Raw genomic sequence first — 17905 nt, forward strand, 5'->3', positions numbered from 1 at the left:
AGGCTTACATTTTGTGTAAAATAACATATTAATTTTTCTGTCCCTGTTTATGAAAGCATTTTAATAAATTTAAAAATCAATTTGCTATAGAGCAAGTTTGTTCAAGAATGTTATAATTCTTCATAATTTTTTTAAGAACGTTTATCACCTCCTTATTTCTCAGACTATAAATAAAAGGGTTTAGTAATGGGATTACTATTGTATAAAATATTGCCACTGGTATATCTTTATCTCCTTCTTCAAATGGTCGAATATACATGAGAAGACAAATGTAAAATATTGAGACAGAGAGAAAGTGGGATGCACAGGTAGAAAATGCTTTACCTCTTCCCTCCTTGGATTTCATTTTGAAAATAGTCAAAAGGATGCATAGATAAGAGATCAAGACAGTAGCAATGGTAAAGATTTGAATTGGTATTGAAAAGATATATATCATTAGTTCATTAATAGAAGGATCAGTACAGGAGAGTCTATACAGTGGAAGAATATCACAAAAAAAGTGGTCAATTTTATTAGACCTGCAGAAAGTTAACCTTGATAGAAGCCCTACATGAATCATGGAATGCAGGTTTCCAGCTATGAAGGCCCCTGTGGTCATCTGAATGCAGAGTGTCTCGGACATCATGGTGTGGTACTGCAGTGGGTGGCATATGGCCACATAGCGGTCATAGGCCATTGCTGCCAGAAGAAAGCAGTTTGTGGTTTCAGCAAGACAGAGAAAATAAAATTGTGCCATACATTCATACAGGGAAATAATTCTATCCTCAGAAAAGAAATTCTCTAACATCTTGGGGGTAACAGCACAGGAACAGCAGGAATCCATCAGAGCCAGGTTGCCCAGAAAGATGTACATTGGTGTGTGAAGATGGCGCTCTACATAAATTAATGCCACCAGACCAAGATTCCCGACCATGGTGACCAGATAGATGGCAGAGAACACCACAAACAGAAGCATCTTCAGCTCCGGATAATTTGTAAATCCTATGAGGATAAACTCAGCTGCTAAGGAGTGATTTTCCTTAGCCATTCCTGACTTCTCTGCAGAGACATAAATTGTAAAGAAATTTAATTGAGATTCTAAAGCAGAATGTTTCTAATTTTCTCCCTGTAACTTCCCTGTATAAAAAAGGGAAGAAAGTCTTCTTCAAATCATCCTGTGCCTGAGAAAAAATATATCATGGATTGTGCACACAGGGCTTGTCTGAAAATATCTGTGTGAATTCCTAGAGCAGGAAAGCTTTATCTACATGAATTATCCTATGGTGATGTAAAAGTTATGGTCAGTACATATAATTTTCCATTTCCAAAATTAAAAGACATTCTCTTATGGTATCTTTTCCTCCAGGAAAAAAATAAACAAGTTTTAAATCATATCCTATTGGATCAATGTGATGCTTAAAATGAATTACTCTTTAGGCATTTTAAATGTCTACATTTTAAAAACTGCACACAAACACAGTGAGTTTGAAGAATGCTTTTGCTAGCTTAGTAACCCTTTCCAGATAAGGTCACCAATGCATATTTTTAGAAATATCAGGCTGGGCGTGGTGGCTTATGCCTGTAATCCCAGCACTTGGGGAGGCTGAGGCAGGAGGACCACGAGGTCAGGAGTTTGGGACAAGCCTGACCAACATGGTGAAATCCCATCTCTATTAAAAATACAAAAATTAGCTGGGTGTGTTGGTGCCCACCTGTAATCTCAGCTACTCACAAGGCTGATGCAGGAGAATCACTTGAACCTTGCGTTCAAGGTAGAGCTTCCAGTGAGTCGAGATCTTGCCACTGCACTCCAGCCTGGGCAACAGAGCAAGACTCCATCTCAAGAAAAAAAAAAAGAAGAAGAAGAAAAGAAAAAAAAAAAAGAAATATCTACTCATCCTTTTAGAGAGGATAAGAATATGAAGCATCTATAGGTGTTCTTAATAATTGTATTGGATAACATTTTTATGTTCACTTCAACATATTCTAGATACTATTCCAGTCTTGGTATGACAAATTTCTCAAGGAGCTATTACTCTTAATTACTCACTTATCCTAATACTTTCTGTATCTAGTTTTAAGAGTTTTACATGCATGTCTAACATTGTAAGATTTGGTTGCAAAGCCTCCACTCATAGTGTGAATATTCTTTATGGTAAATATCTATTTTGTCTTCACTCAAACATCTCTCATAGAAACTAATGTCTTCATTTTTGGTGAGTTCCATGGAGGCTCTCCATTTATTTACTTAAGCTTTAAATTTATTTAAATTTACAAACTCATTATCTACTCTTAACTGGCTATATATTTATTTGAGTTTATTGATCACCTGAATTTATTATATAGTCATTGTAATTCGGCAACTATAACATTAAAATATTTCAATTGCAGAAAAAATATGAGTTTTAAGGAATAATAAAGTTAACTCTCTTTTCTTCTAGAAGTTTCTAAAAGTCTTTAGCCACAGCATACTCCAAATAGACAATTTTGGAGAAAAGCCTACAATAGTTAATTCAAAGTGCATTTTTTTTTTTTTTTTTTTTTGAGATGAAATTTCACTCTTGTTGCCCAGGCTGGAGTGCAGTGGTGCAATCTCAGCTCACTGCAACCTCCACCTCCCGGGTTCAAGCAATTCTCCTGCCTCAGGCTCCTGAGTAGTTGGGATTACAGGCCTGAGCCACCATGCCCGGTTAATTTTGTATTTTTAGTAGAGACGGGGTTTCACCATGTTGGTCAGGCTGGTCTTGAACTCCTGACCTCAGGTGATCCACCCGCCTCGGCCTCCCAAAGTGTTGGGATTCCAGGCATGAGCCACTGCTCCTGGCCAATGCGTTGCTTTAGAAACATATTTTGGTTAGGTTTTCTCTGTTTCTTACTTTTGCTTACACCAAATTTAGAATTCTGGTTTTCTATTCACTCACATAATATAATGAGGTTTTCTGGAGTTTTGTCACTAGAGGCTTGTAATCAAAAGAATACAATAAAATGTCCTTTATATTTTAGGTAAATAACTCTTTTTAAAAATCCTTCAGAATTATATTTTGAAAAAAACTTTGTAAAAATATAAAATACTGCTCTTTATCATTATTTTAGTAATACCTAATGGAAAATCAACAGAAAATATTTATCATGTGGACTATGGAAAAATGGATTTTGTTATCAATAATTATTATTTTATATAGATGATATATCAGAATATAATGAGTAAAAACTCATTTTCTCTTCTCCAGTGTAAAATATAATTCTCAACTGAATAAAAAATTAATTCTACTATACATCCCAGAATTATTGTACAGGTCATTGTCAGCCTTATCTGTATATTTGCTGATAAAATTATGGTACTTTGAACAAAGAATAGGTCAGACGTATCCACTTACTGTGCGTCCTTATGGCTTTCTATAATGTCTTCACTTTAGAGACAAAGAAAGTTATTAAGTGGCTAAAATTTAAAAACAATGAAAATACTGAATATACATTTTTAGAAAATGTATATCCTGCATTTTAATACTATAATGTAAGTAAGTTAGAAATCAGTCCACGTATTTTGAGTTCACTGAGAAACATTTTATAGTAGCTGACTGGTCACCTGATGTTTTTTCTTTGTAGGGAAATTAAGAATAAAAATATTAGATTTTAAATCATTAGGGAATAAATTATAAAAATCTGGGACACTCCTACCAATAGGTCAGTGACAATAATTATGTGTCAGGCAAAGTTAAAGTTTTCTGTTCTAAAGGGAATTCCTCAGCCTTGGCATCAGAGTGTTTCAACAGCATGTAAAGATGGATGCATTTTGAGATTCGGAAGTCAAATCAAAATGGCTATCACTAAAAACAGCTTAAGTTTCATCTTGATTTTTTACATACTCGGAATCTCTTTCTTTCTCTTACACACACACACACACACACACACACCCCTACCTTGATTACCTGAAAACTATGATGGAGAGAAAAAGATTTACATTGATCACTTGGGGTAGAAGTTAAACAGAGATTTGAAGAGAGATTTGTATTTGCGGACAAGAGGCAAAATGTGGCAGGATCATCCAGGGTTGTGTTCCTTTCTTTTGCTCCCAAAATTAATCTGGCCAAATCTTGTATATTCATCCTCTGAAATAAATCTGACATTATGTTCTTTAGTTTCGCTTATGTGTCATAAGGTAACTTTAAAAAACCTAATTGAGGTATGAATAATGTACAAAAAGCTGTACACATATAATGTATACAACTAGACAAATTGGGACATAAGTATAGACCCACGAAACTATTACCAGAATCAATGCTGTCATCATAAGAACTTACTTGTTAACTGGCCTCCTAGCCCCATCTTTTCTCTAGTGTGTAGATATGCTCTTATGCATTAGAAATGTTTTTGGTTCCTCATTAGTCTTCAAACCAAGTTTTTGTCCTTTATCTTGGTATTCCAAAGGCTCCATACACAGGGCTTATATCACTTAAGACTTTATTTTCTACCATTCACCTTTAAAAATCCATCTCCAGAGACATGCCCATCACTTACTTACCTATTCCTTGATGCGCTAGAGTTTAACCTTGACCTCAGAATATTTACTCAGAATCTACTCTTCACATGAAATGCCCTCTTTAATTTATTCTTCTATCCAAATCCTACTCAATTTTTATGAGATCTGATTCCCATTATGAAGGCATCTTCAACTTTCTGATCTGCAAGATAATGACCGTTTGCGTGATGCAAAGAGTTCTTAATTGTGCTTCACTCCTATGCTCATTCAGCTGTTTTTCATGTGCAAGTTTTGTTTATTCTCAGATAGATTAATTTTCTTTTTCTTTTTTCTTTTTTTTTTTTTTGAGATGGAGTCTCACTCTGTCGCCCAGGCTGGAGTGCAGTGGCGCGATCTCGGCTCACTGCAAGCTCTGCCTCCCGGGTTCACGCCATTCTCCTGCCTCAGCCTCCCGAGTAGCTGGGACTACAGGCGCCCGCCACCTCGCCCGGCTAATTTTTTGTATTTTTAGTAGAGACGGAGTTTCACCGTGTTAGCCAGGATGGTCTCGATCTCCTGACCTCGTGATCCGCCCGCCTCAGCTTCCTAAAGTGCTGGGATTACAGGGTGAGCCAAGATTAATTTTCTTTTAGGTTTTCCACACTGCAAACCCCTCATAGTTCCAGATGATGTAGGCCCTAGGTGAATGCTTATTGAATTGCTTGCATAAATTTCAAGTAAATTAACTTCAACATTACAGAGTGACTACAACAAAGAAGTCATGGAGTCAGACTTTGGGCAAGGAGGGGTATGTGGTAGGAGTGAGGTTGGGCAGAAACCTGAATAGATAAATAAGAAATAATCCTGCCCTCAGGGAGCTCCCAATCTAGAGGGTAAAATCACTTATACAACGATATAATACAGAAACTCAGGCTGAGTTAAGTATTACAAACTTAACTATAAACAAGGTATATGGGAACACAAAGAAGGACTTAGAGAACTACGGGACGACCTTATACAAAAATGACATTTCTCATGATTCCTGAAGGATAAATTAAGTTTCAATAGGCAAGAAGATTGTGTGGCAAAGAATTACAGGTTGAAGGAGCAGCATGATTAAAAGTAAAAGCATGGAAACTTGAAAGCACAAAGCATATTTAGTGAATGGAGAGTGAACCAGAGTAGCCAGAGTCTGGGCTCATGACAGGAAGGAGTTGGAGGTTCTCATCGCCACTCTCTCACTAGGATCACTACTCAACTCCTAATTACCACACCTAAAGCATTTTTAAAATTATTATCTTAATTAATTAATTTTATGATTTGGCACCATTGACCACACTCTGAAGCATATTTGCTTTTCAGGCTTCTGTGATTTAACACATGTTTCTTGCCACATCTCTGGCTATTCTTTCTCCCTGTTTTCTCTTAGATCCTCTTTTATTCCTTTCCTCACACACACAAATTCCTTAAAATAAAAGTACACCCTTGGGTACTTTTACAAAAGTATGGCACTTTGTCACCCAGGCTGGAGTACAGTGGCGGGATCTCAGCTCACTGCAAGCTCCGCCTCCCGGGTTCACGCCATTCTCCTGCCTCAGCCTCCCGAGTAGCTGGGACTACAGGCGCCGGCCACCACGCCCGGCTATTTTTTGTATTTTTTAGTAGAGACGGGGTTTCACTGTGTTAGCCAGGATGGTCTCGATTTCCTGACCTCGTGATCCGCCCGTCTCGGCCTCCCAAAGTGCTGGGATTACAGGCTTGAGCCACCGCGCCCGGCCAGCACTTTGTTTTAAATACTAGTCACTAATTTAGAAAAGGCTTGCCTGATGTTTAGCCAGTAAATTACCATATACTCTGATGTCAATCAGTTGTTTTGTAAGCAAATTAAAAAGTGCTGAAGTTTTAAATGTGAAAAATAAGTTCAAATTTATCTTAAAATATGTGGAATATGTTTATGAAGGTGGAAACATTTTGTTTCCAAATTTTTTTAAAAATAAGCAAACATGAGAGTTTTCAGTATGTTATATAACTTTGCCCAGAGTATTATATGAGGATATATAGAAATATCCTAAACACGTTTTCAAGATTTTATCTGTGTTGCATGATTTCATATTGATAGTAGTTACAGTTCACTTAGTTAAATATCAAGCTGACATTAAAGGACAAAATAAAGGTTTTAGTCATTTAAAAATATGTGTTGAATAGCTACTTATCATCAGAGAATGGATTAGCACATTTAGAAAACCTATCTTTTATTAGAAGAAAAATATATAATTCATCCTAAATCCAGCAATTCTTTTAAGTGTTGACATGATTCCCAGGGAACCTCTGTGTGGCATGTGGTCACTCACTATAAGATATCATAAAGTTTCTAGTATTTAAAGATCCTATTTATTTTTTAAAACTAATCATATCAGTGACATGCATTTTATACTCTCCTGGTGTCAGTTTCTTTGCTGTAATACCTTGCCTATCAATGATGAAAGTAGTTATTTTCAAATGGAGTGATACCTCTACTTGTTCTATTCATTGATTCATCATGAAAGTTTTTTAATAATAAATAAACACATTTTACTTTGTTGCCACATTGCTTTTCTGCATTATTTCCACTATTTTTTAGTACAGTGTAGGTATTTTTACCGAGTAAGGAAGAATAAGCATTTCTCCAGTGATAAACTGCTTTAATTTTCACTTTTAACTGAATAACATGAGTTGTAACCATTTTAACTTAAAAATTTTAATTGATACATAATGTTTTTACATAGTTATGGGATACATGTGATATTTTCTTACATGCATAAAAAATACTTAATGATCAAGTCAAGATTTTTAGGCTATCCATCACCCTGAGCATTTATTTCAATGTGTTAAGAACACTTCAAGTCCTCATTTCTAGCTATTTTGAAATATGTAATACATTGTTGTCAACTATAGCCACCGTATTCTACTATTGAACATTAGAACTTATTCATTCTATCTAACCATATATTAGTATCCTTTAATCAACCTCTCTTCATCCCCTGCATTCCCCAATCTTTCCAGACTCTGATGACTACCATACTCTCTAGCTTTATCATATCAATGTTTTTTAGCTCCCACATATGAATAAGCACATGCAGTATTTCTTTTTCTGTGTCTGGTTTATTTTACTCAACATAATGAGCTCCAGTTCCATCCGTGTTACTGCAAAGAATAGAATTTCTTTCCCTTTTATGACCAAATAGTATTCCACTGTATAAATATACCACATTTTATTTAACCATTCAGCCATTAATGGACACTTAGGTTGATTCCATAGCTATTGTTAATAGTGCTGCAATACAAATGAGGGCATTGATATCCCTCTGATATACTGATTTTCTTTCTTTTGTAAAAATTCCCAGTAGTGGGATTCCTGGATTGTATGGTAATTATATTTTTAGTTTTTTGAGAAACCTCCATACTGTTTTCCATTATGGAAAACAGTTCTAATTTACATTCCCACTGACAGTGTATAAGACTTCCCTTTCTCTATATTTTTGCCAGTATCTGTTATTTTTGTCTTTTTGATGATGATTCTAGCTGGGATAAGATTATATCTCACTGTGGTTTTGATTTGAATTTCCTTGATGATCAGTGATGTTGAGTATTTCTTTTATATACCTCTTGGCCATTTGTACATCTCGTTTTAAGGATGTATTCAAATTCTTTGCCCATTTTTTAATGGGATTTTTTTGTAGGGTTGTTTGAGTTTCTTGAATATTCTGGATATTATTTCTTTGTTGGATAGTTTGCAAATATATTCTCCCATTCAACAGGTTATCTCTTCACTTTGTTGATTGGTTCCTTTGCTATGCAGAAGCTTTTTACTTGATGTGACTCATTTGTCTATTTTTGATTTTGTTGTCTGTGCTTTTGGGGTTTTGGCCATAAATCTTAACGTAGACCTCTGTCCTGGAGTGTTTTTACTTTGCTTTCTTCTATGTGTTACCTTTAAGTTTTTAATCAATTTTGAGTTGGCTTTTGTATATGATGAGAGATAGGGGTCTAGTTTCATTCCTCCGAATATGGATATCCAGTTTTCCCAGGACCGTTTATTGAAGAGGGTGTCCTTTTCCTAATGTATGTTCTTGGCACCTTTACTGCAAATCAATTGGCTGTAAATACATGAGTTTAATTCTGGTTCTCTAGTTGGTTCCATTCATCTATACATCTGTTTTTTATACCAATACCATGTTCTTTGGTTATGATAGCCTTGTAATATATTTTGAAGTCTGGTAATGTGATGCCTCCAGTTTTTACATTCTTTGCTCTCAGGATTGCTTTGGCTATTGGGACTCTCTTTTGGTTCCATACAAACTTTAGAATTTTTTTTCTATTTTTGTGAAAAATGTCATTGGTATTTTGATAGGAATTGCATTTAAGCTATGGATTGCTTTGGTTGTATGGTAATTTTTAACAATATTAGTTTTTTTAACCCATGAGCATGAGCATCTTTTCATTTGTTTGTGTCCTCTTTAATTTCTTTCATCAGTATTTTTTAGTTTTCTTTGTAGAAATCTTTTGCCTCCTTGGTTAAATGTATTCTTAGGTATTTTATGTTTCTTATAAGTATTGTTTATGAGATTCCCCTCTTGATTTCTTTTTCAGTTAGTTTGTTATTGGTGTATAGAAATGCTGCTAATTTTTGTCTGTTGAGTTTGTATCCTACAACTTTACCAAACTCATTGATCAGATCTAAGTGCTTTTTGGTGAAGTCTTCAGGGTTTTCTAAATATGAGATCCTGTCATCTACAAAGAAGGCCAATTTGACATCCTCTTTACAGTATGGATGCCTTGTATCTCCTTCTCTTGCCTTATTGTTCTGGCTAGGACTTCTAGTACTATGGGTTTTTAAACATTTTTAATTTTACTTTTTATTTTAAGTTCCAGGGTTCATGTGCTGGGCTTAGTATTATGTTAAATAGGAGTGCAGAAAATGAGCATCCTTATCTTGTTGCAGTTCTTAGGGGAAAGGCTTTCAGCTTTTTCCCATTCAGTATGATGTTAGCTGTGGGCTTGTCATATATGGCCTCTCCAGACAAAGCTGTTTGACTTGCTTCCCTCTCCTTTGGTACCTCATGTCTTTCCTCCTGTCACTTCTCTGCTGAATTCCAGCATTATGTCTCAGATATACTATTTGAAATGTAATTATCTACTCACTATTTTAGTTCTTTATTTTAAAGGAGGCTGCTGAGCGGTGCCTCCAGTCAGTCATTATGAAGTCCCTCCTGGGCTTCTTAACATTTTATCATTTAGTTAAATTAAATGTGTAAAATCATTAAATGAGTAGGGCATAATGATAATTGGCATTTATCAAACAGTTGTATTTCTCTAGGCACTCTTGTAAGAAATTAAGTTTACTAACTCATTAACCTTTATAATAGTCTGTATAGTAGGTTATATTCGAGTTCTGTAGATGAGGAAGGAAATGCACAGAGATGTTAAGAAACTACCTCAAGTTCCTTACCTACTAAGTGAAAAAAACTGTATTTGAACCCAGTGGGTTTTATTCCAGAGTCCAGAGTCTGTGCTCTTAAGCACTATAATATATTTTTTTTGTTAAATAGAATTCTGATTCTGAACCTACAGTAACCTTTCTAGGAAACCAACCTCTTGTCTACAATAAACAGCCTAGGAAGTCACCCAGCCATAAGTCAGACTGGCAGGAAACCAGATTACCATTTTTAGTAACAATTCAGGAAGCTACACAATAACTTCTGTAACGATCAGCTGGAAATGATCAGGATTGATTAATAAATGTCAGCTTTCTAATTTTTGTTTTCACTTCCAATTTAGGATGATCCGGACAATACCAAATATGCACCCCTCATCAGTCACATTACATATGCTGTCCCAATCTAGGTAGCATGGCTACAGCTTCCCCATGGCAACAGCCTCAAATCAAGGCACATATGAAATCTTCCTTTTTCTCCACTCCTCTGTCTGCATTTGAGTCTCTAGCAAGACACAAGTGATAGTGGCTGACTCTCTTGCTATAGCAAGCTATGAATATATAGCCTTTGTCTTCCTCATTTATTCAGTTTTTTAAATTACTTCCGTAGGACAATCACTAATGCTAGGAGACATCAGGAATCTACTTTGTATCTGGCCTAGGCAATACCCAGAGAATAAGTCCCATGACTAAATTTGGTTAACTAAAAATAATCAGTTGGACCTTATCTTAATTGATAAATGGTAACACTTTTCCTACATTTTCCACGTAGGCATCAATTACTGTCTTGCCTGGCCAGTAAATAGTTGAGACCTTTCTCTTATTTAGAACTCTTACAGCCAAGTCATGCTAGTCTCTACGTGTGTTGCATATGTCCTGGTAAATTATCACTTCAGGCCTCAGTAAAATATGAGTAACCAGAAGATTTGTTTTATATACATGGAAAGGCCAGGCAATATCAACAAAATAAACATTTTGCACTGGAAAGCATTGAAAGGCCATCTGATTACAGAAAGATATTGTTGTGGGTGTATTCTCAGAGGATAAACAAGTAACCCTTCGGTAGCGATTGCAGTCTGAATTTAATCAGTGAGTCTGATTTCTAAAATTATGCAAAAAAAAAATTGTCTCTGTTGAAGCATGTAGATGCCTTGGAGTTAATTCTTATTAGAAAGCACATGGGCTGGTAAACAAATCTGACAGATGAATAGATTAACAGCCACGGCAAATTTTAAAGAATGCAATTAATGAGTCCAAAGAGTTTAAAGAAATAAGGCAGCTTAGGGAAGATGAAAAAGCACTAGGAATTATTTTTGAGGCTTTACCGAGTTATAATTTATGAATAGTAAATTCATCCATCTTAAAAGCACAATTTGGTAAGTTTTAGAAACTGTGCGCAGTTGTGCCACTACCATAGTCAAACTTTAGGACATTTTAATAATCTCAAAAAGTTCTCAAGTGCCTCTTCGCCGTCAATCTCTGCCCCTAAGCTGGTTCCAGGCATCCATTAATCATGTCTGTCACTATATTTTTGCCTTTTCTAGAATTTTATAAAAATGGAAACATACGGTTTATAGTCGCTTGCATCTGGCTACTTTTATTTAGCCTAATCCTTTAAAATTCATCCATATTGCGGAATGTATCTGTAGCTTATTGCTTTTCGTTGCCGAGTATGACTATCCTTTATCAACCAGATTTGCTGGAGCTGGCCCCAGGAACACGTCTCCTTTTCTAGATGGCACCATGTTAAGCTTTGTCAGTAGAGGGCGCTGGAGGACAATACAGCACAATGGGGCTTCTCTAGTTTTCTCGCACTTCCTCTTCTTTTGCTCCAGTAACCGAACTACCTGTGGCACGCACGAGGAATACTCAGTGACACTCACCCTCCAACAAATGTTGTTGCTAAAATCAACTCCAATAGGCTTACCAATTGACAATCCTGGCCCACAGCGTCTTCTTTGCTTGCCTTTGCTTGCCTCAGCCAGCTAACTTTAGAAGAGCTCTGGCACAAGGGGGCCCAGCAAACTTCGCCATAGAGTAATCTGCAGGACCTGCTTTCTCCAATAAGGTCTGGATCTCAACGGTGGGAAGAAAGTTTTGCTTCTAAGTTTGTCTCTTCTTTGGGCACTTTTTCTCGACCGTAGACTGTTCTTTAGCGTTCTCTTTTAACTCCGTCCTATCTCCTGACTTCTCCTCTTGTTTTCTCGCTGAAAACTTAGTGATTCAGATTTGGTGCCGGGATCTGTCCAAGATGATAGACTCCTGAATATGGGATCATGGAACAGATTTGGCCCTTGGTCTAGAGCTGTGTGCTGACACTGAGATCTTTAATAATGGCTGGTTTTTGTTTTGTTTTGTTTCATTTTGTTTTGTTTTGTTTTGATTTTTGAGACAGGGCCACACTCTGTTGCCCAGGCTGGAGTGCACTGGCACAATCCTGGCTCACTGCAGCCTCCACTTCCTGGGTTCAAGCAATTCTCCTGCTTCAGCCTCCCGAGTAGCTGGGATTACAGGCATGCACCACCACACCTGGCTAATTTTTTTTTAACATTAATAAGGTACTTATTATTATTATTATTATTATACTTTAAGTTCTAGGGTACATGTGCACAACGTGCAGGTTTGTTACATATGTATACATGTGCCATGTTGGTGTGCTGCACCATCAACTCGTCAGCATCCATCAACTCGTCATTTACATCGGTTATAACTCCCAATGCCGTCCCTCCTGCTCCTCTCTCCCCATAATAGGCCCCGGTGTGTGATGTTCCCCTTTCCATGTCCAAGTGATCTCATTGTTCAGTTCCCACCTATGAGTGAGAACATGAGGTGTTTGGTTTTCTGTTCTTGCGAAAGTTTGCTGAGAATGACGGTTTCCAGCTGCACCCATGTCCTTACAAAGGACACGAACTCATCCTTTTTATATGGCTGCATAGTATTCCATGGTGTATATGTGCCACATTTTCTTAATCCAGTCTGTCACTGATGGACATTTGGGCTGATTCCAAGTCTTTGCTATTGTGAATAGTGCCGCAATAAACATATGTGTGCATGTGTCTTTATAGCAGCATGATTTATAATCCTTTGGGTATATACCCAGTAATGGGATGGCTGGGTCATATGGTATTTCTAGTTCTAGATCCTTGAGGAATCGCCATACCATTTTCCACAATGGTTGAACTAGTTTACAGTCCCACCAACAGTGTAAAAGTGTTCCTATTTCTCCACATCCTCTCCAGCACCTGTTGTTTCCTGACTTTTTAATGATTGCCATTCTAATTGGTGTGAGATGGTATCTCATTTTGGTTTTGATTTGCATTTCTCTGATGGCCAGTGATGACAAGCATTTTTTCATGTGTCTATTGGCTGTATGAATGTCTTCTTTTGAGAAATGTCTGTTCATATCCTTTGCCCACTTTTTGATGGGGTTGTTTGTTTTTTTCTTGTAAATTTGATTGAGTTCTTTGTAGGTTCTGGATATTAGCCCTTTGAAAGATGAGTACATTGCAAAAATTTTCTCCCATTCTATAGGTTGCCTGTTCACTCTGATGGTAGTTTCTTTTGCTGTGCAGAAGCTCTTTAGTTTAATTAGATCCCATTTGTCAATTTTGGCTTTTGTTGCGGTTGCTTTTGGTGTTTTAGACATGAAGTCCTTACCCATGCCTATGTCCTGAATGGTATTACCTAGGTTTTCTTCTAGGGTTTTTATGATATTAGGTCTAACATTTAAGTCTCTAATCCATCTTGAATTAATTTTTGTATAAGGAGTAAGAAAAGGATCCAGTTTCAGCTTTCTACTTATGGCTAGCCAATTTTCCCAGCACCATTTATTAAATAGGGAATCCTTTCCTCATTTCTTGTTTTTCTCAGGTTTGTCAAAGATCAGATTGCTGTAGATGTGTGGTATCATTTCTGAGGGCTCTGTTCTGTTCCATTGGTCTATATCTCTGTTTTGGTACCAGTATCATGCTGTTTTGGTTACTGTAGCCTTGTAGGGTAGTTTGAAGTCAGGTAGCGTGATGCCTCCAGCTTTGTTCTTTTGACTTAGGATTGTCTTGGCAATGCGGGGTCTTTTTTGGTTCCATATGAACTTTAAAGCAGTTTTTTCCAATTCTGTGAAGAAAGGCATTGGTAGCTTGATGGGGATGGCATTGAATCTATAAATTACCTTGGGCAGCATGGCCGTTTTCACGATATTGATTCTTCCTATCCATGAGCATGGTATGTTCTTCCATCTGTTTGTGTCCTCTTTGATTTCACTGAGCAGTGGTTTGTAGTTCTCCTTGAAGAGGTCCTTGACATCCCTTGTAAGCTGGATTCCTAGGTAATTTACTCTCTTTGAAGCAATTGTGAATGGAAGTTCATTCATGATTTGGCTCTCTTTTTGTCTGTTACTGGTGTATAAGAATGCTTGTGATTTTTGCACATTGATTTTGTATCCTGAGACTTTGCTGAAGTTGCTTATCAGCTTAAGGAGATTTTGGGCTGAGATGATGGGGTTTTCTAAATATACAATCATGTCATCTGCAAACAGGGACAATTTGACTTCTTCTTTTCCTAACTGAATACCCTTGATTTCTTTCTCTTGCCTGATTGCCCTAGCCAGAACTTCCAACACTATGTTGAATAGGAGTGGTGAGAGAGGGCATCCCTGTCTTGTGCCAGTTTTCAAAGGGAATGCTTCCAGTTTTTGCCCATTCAGTATGATATTGGCTGTAGGTTTGTCATAAATAGCTCTTATTATTTTGAGATACATTCCATCAATACCGAATTTATTGAGAGTTTTTAGCATGGAGGGCTGTTGAATTTTGTCAAAGGCCTTTTCTGCATCTATTGAGATAATCACGTGGTTTTTGTCTTTGCTTCTGTTTATATGCTGGATTACGTTTATTGATTTGCGTATGTTGAACCAGCCTTGCATCCCAGGGATGAAGCCCACTTGATCATGGTGGATAAGGTTTTTGATGTGCTGCTGGATTTGGTTTGCCAGTATTTTATTGAGGATTTTTGCATCGATGTTCATCAGGGATATTGGTCTAAAATTCTCTTTTTTTGTTATGTCTCTGCCAGCACACCCAGCTAATTATTGTATTTTTAGTAGAATGGAGTTTCACCATCTTGTCCAGGCTGGTCTCAAACTCTTGACCTAAGGTGATCTGCCTGCTTCAGCTTCCCAAAGTGCTGGGACTAAAGGCATGAGCCACCATGCCCAGCTGATAATGGTTGATAATTTATAGCACAGTAACATCACAGTTAATCAAGCTAAAACCTGTAGTAGCAATTGAAGCATGTGCCTTGGAAACCCAACTGGCCCATAATAACTTCAAGTACTGTGGTGTGGAATAGATTCTGAGTGCACTAGAGTGCTTACAGAAATAAAATGACACATATCGGTCTTTGCCTCTTAACTGAAATCACAGTCTGATGGGATGTCAGCAAGAGGGCACAATAGGAAGCCCTAGACCCTCCTCATGGACACACCGATTCAACAATACACAGACCAGTTTCCTTTGTAAGAAATCCAGAGACTAGTTGAGAGGTTTCTGTAGCCTAGGCAAGCATAAAACTGCCACATTGAAGCCAGTAGGAAGGTTCAAGACAACCTCTTGCCATAATCCCTGCCCCTGGCACAGCACTATGATTAGGGAGAAACCTCCAGCTCCCAGCTTCTCCCTGGGTAAGTAAGATAAGAACTCTACTACATGTTCAATTTTCTGATTTCTCTGGGGGCTGCTTGAGGCACTAACTGTTGGTTTTCTGAAAAGACAACCCAACTGATAAAACTTTAGCCAGACTTACTAAAAGAAGAAAAAGGGAGCACGAAGACAAATAAAATGTAAGTGAAAGAGGAGCTTTAAAACTGATGCCACAGAAATACAGAAAGATCATGAGACTACTGTGAACAATTACACACTGATAAATTGGATAACTTAGAAGGAATGGATAAGTTTCAACAAACATACAACCTACCAAGAATGAGTCATGAAGAAATGAAAAGTCTGTACAGACCTATTACAAATAAAGAAATTGAATCAGTAATCAAAACTGTTTTAACAACAACAACAAACAGAACCAGATGGCTTCACTGATTAATTCTACCAACTGTTTAAAGAATAACTAATGCCAATCCTTCTCAATCTTTTCCAAAAATCAGAGGGAAGGAAACACTTCTAAGCTAACATCAGGCCAGTATTACTCTAATACCAAATCCAGACAGAAACAATACAAGAAAGAAAAGCTGCAGGCCAATGTTGCTGACAAACATTGATGTAAAACTCCTCAACCATACAATAGCAAACTGAATTCAGTAGCGTATTTAAGGGACCATACACTGTGACCAAGTGACATTTATCCCTGGGATGCAAGGATGGTTCAACATACAAAAATCAATTAATGTGATAAACCATACCGATAGAACAAAGAAGAGAAATCACATGATCATCTCAATAGATGGAGAAAAACCATGTGACAAAAGTAAGCATTGTTTTCAGGGTAAAAACTCTCAATAAACTCAGGATAGAAGGAAATTACTTCAACAAAATAAAGAATTATAATGAAAAGTATATGAAAGATCCACAGCTAACATCATACTCAGTGGTGAAAAACTGAAAGCTATTCCTCTAATATTGGGAACAAGAAAAGGATGCCCACTCTCCTCTTCTATTCAATATAGTAGTAGAAGTCCTAGCCAGAGCAATTAGGTGAGGAAAAGAAATAAAAAGCTTCCAAATTAGAAAAGAAGTAAAATTATCTCTGTTTGCAGATGACATAATTATATAGTATAAAACGCCAAAGATTATACCAAAAACCTTTTAGAACTAATAAATGAATTCAGAAAGTTGCAAATGACAAAATCTACATAAAACATCAGCTGTATTTCTCTATACTAACAATGAACTATCTGAAAAGGAAATTAATAAAATAATCTCATTTGCTATAGCATCCAAAATAATAAGACAATTAAATATAAACCTAACTAAGAAGATAAAAGACTTGTACACTCAAAACTACAAAACACTGATAAAAGAAATTAAAGAAGACACAAATAAAAGGAATGACATCTTGTGTTCATAGATTGAATGACATGATATTTTTAAAATATCTATACTATCCACAGTTATTTACAGATTTGATACAATCTCTGTCAAAATCCTAATGGCATTTTTACAGAAATACAAAAATTAATACTAAAATGAAAGCACAAAGGACCAAGAATAACCAAAAAATCATGAGAAAAAAGAACAAAGCTGGAGGCATCACACTTTCTGATTTCAATATATATTACAAACCTACAGCTATTAAAATAGTATGATATTGGCATTAGGAAAGACAAATAGACCAATGCAACAAAATAGAGGGCCTAGAAATGAAACCACACATATAGGCAATGGATCTTCAACAATGGTGCCAAAATACACAACTGGCAGAGAATAGTCTGTTATACATATGGTGTTGGGGAAACTGGATATCCACATGCTTAAGAATAAAATTAAACCGTGTATGAGTGCCGTGGCGTACGCCTGTAATCCCAACAGTTTAGGAGGCCGAGGTGGGCAGATTGCTTGATCCCAGGAGTTAGAGACCAGACTGGGCTACATAGCAAAACCCCATCTTTACCAAAAATACACAACTTAATTGGGCATGGTGGTACGGCCTGTAGTTCCAGCTACGCAGGGGTCTGAGGTGGGAGGATCACTTGAGCTTGGGAGGCGGAGGTTGCAGTGAGCCATGATTGCAACACTGCACACCACCCTGGGTGACAGAGGGATACTCTGTTCAAAAAGAAACTAAAATGAAAGAAAAGAAATTTAACCCTTATCTTAAACCATCCACAAAAATCAACTCAAAATGAATGAAAGACTTAGCTGTAAGACCAGAAACTGTAAAATTCCTAGAAGAAAACCTGGGAAAAGCTTCATGATATTGGTCTTGGCAATGATTTCTTGGCTATGACACCAAAAGTGCAGGCAGCTAAAGCAAAAACAAAAAAGTGA

At 36.8% G+C, this 17905-nt stretch overlaps 1 protein-coding gene across 1 annotated transcript; it reads right to left on the bottom strand.

Annotated features, from left to right (window-relative positions):
- Nucleotides 1-28: 28 nt before the first annotated feature.
- LOC117078351 (olfactory receptor 5K4) lies at nt 29-1027 on the bottom strand. Its single transcript, XM_033201919.1, is given in 1 exon segment — nt 29-1027. A coding segment is annotated over 1 exon segment (999 nt).
- Nucleotides 1028-17905: the final 16878 nt, after the last annotated feature.

The sequence above is a fragment of the Trachypithecus francoisi genome, unplaced genomic scaffold (genome assembly GCF_009764315.1).
Source record: "Trachypithecus francoisi isolate TF-2019V2 unplaced genomic scaffold, Tfra_2.0 Lachesis_group0, whole genome shotgun sequence".
NCBI lineage: Eukaryota > Metazoa > Chordata > Mammalia > Primates > Cercopithecidae > Trachypithecus > Trachypithecus francoisi.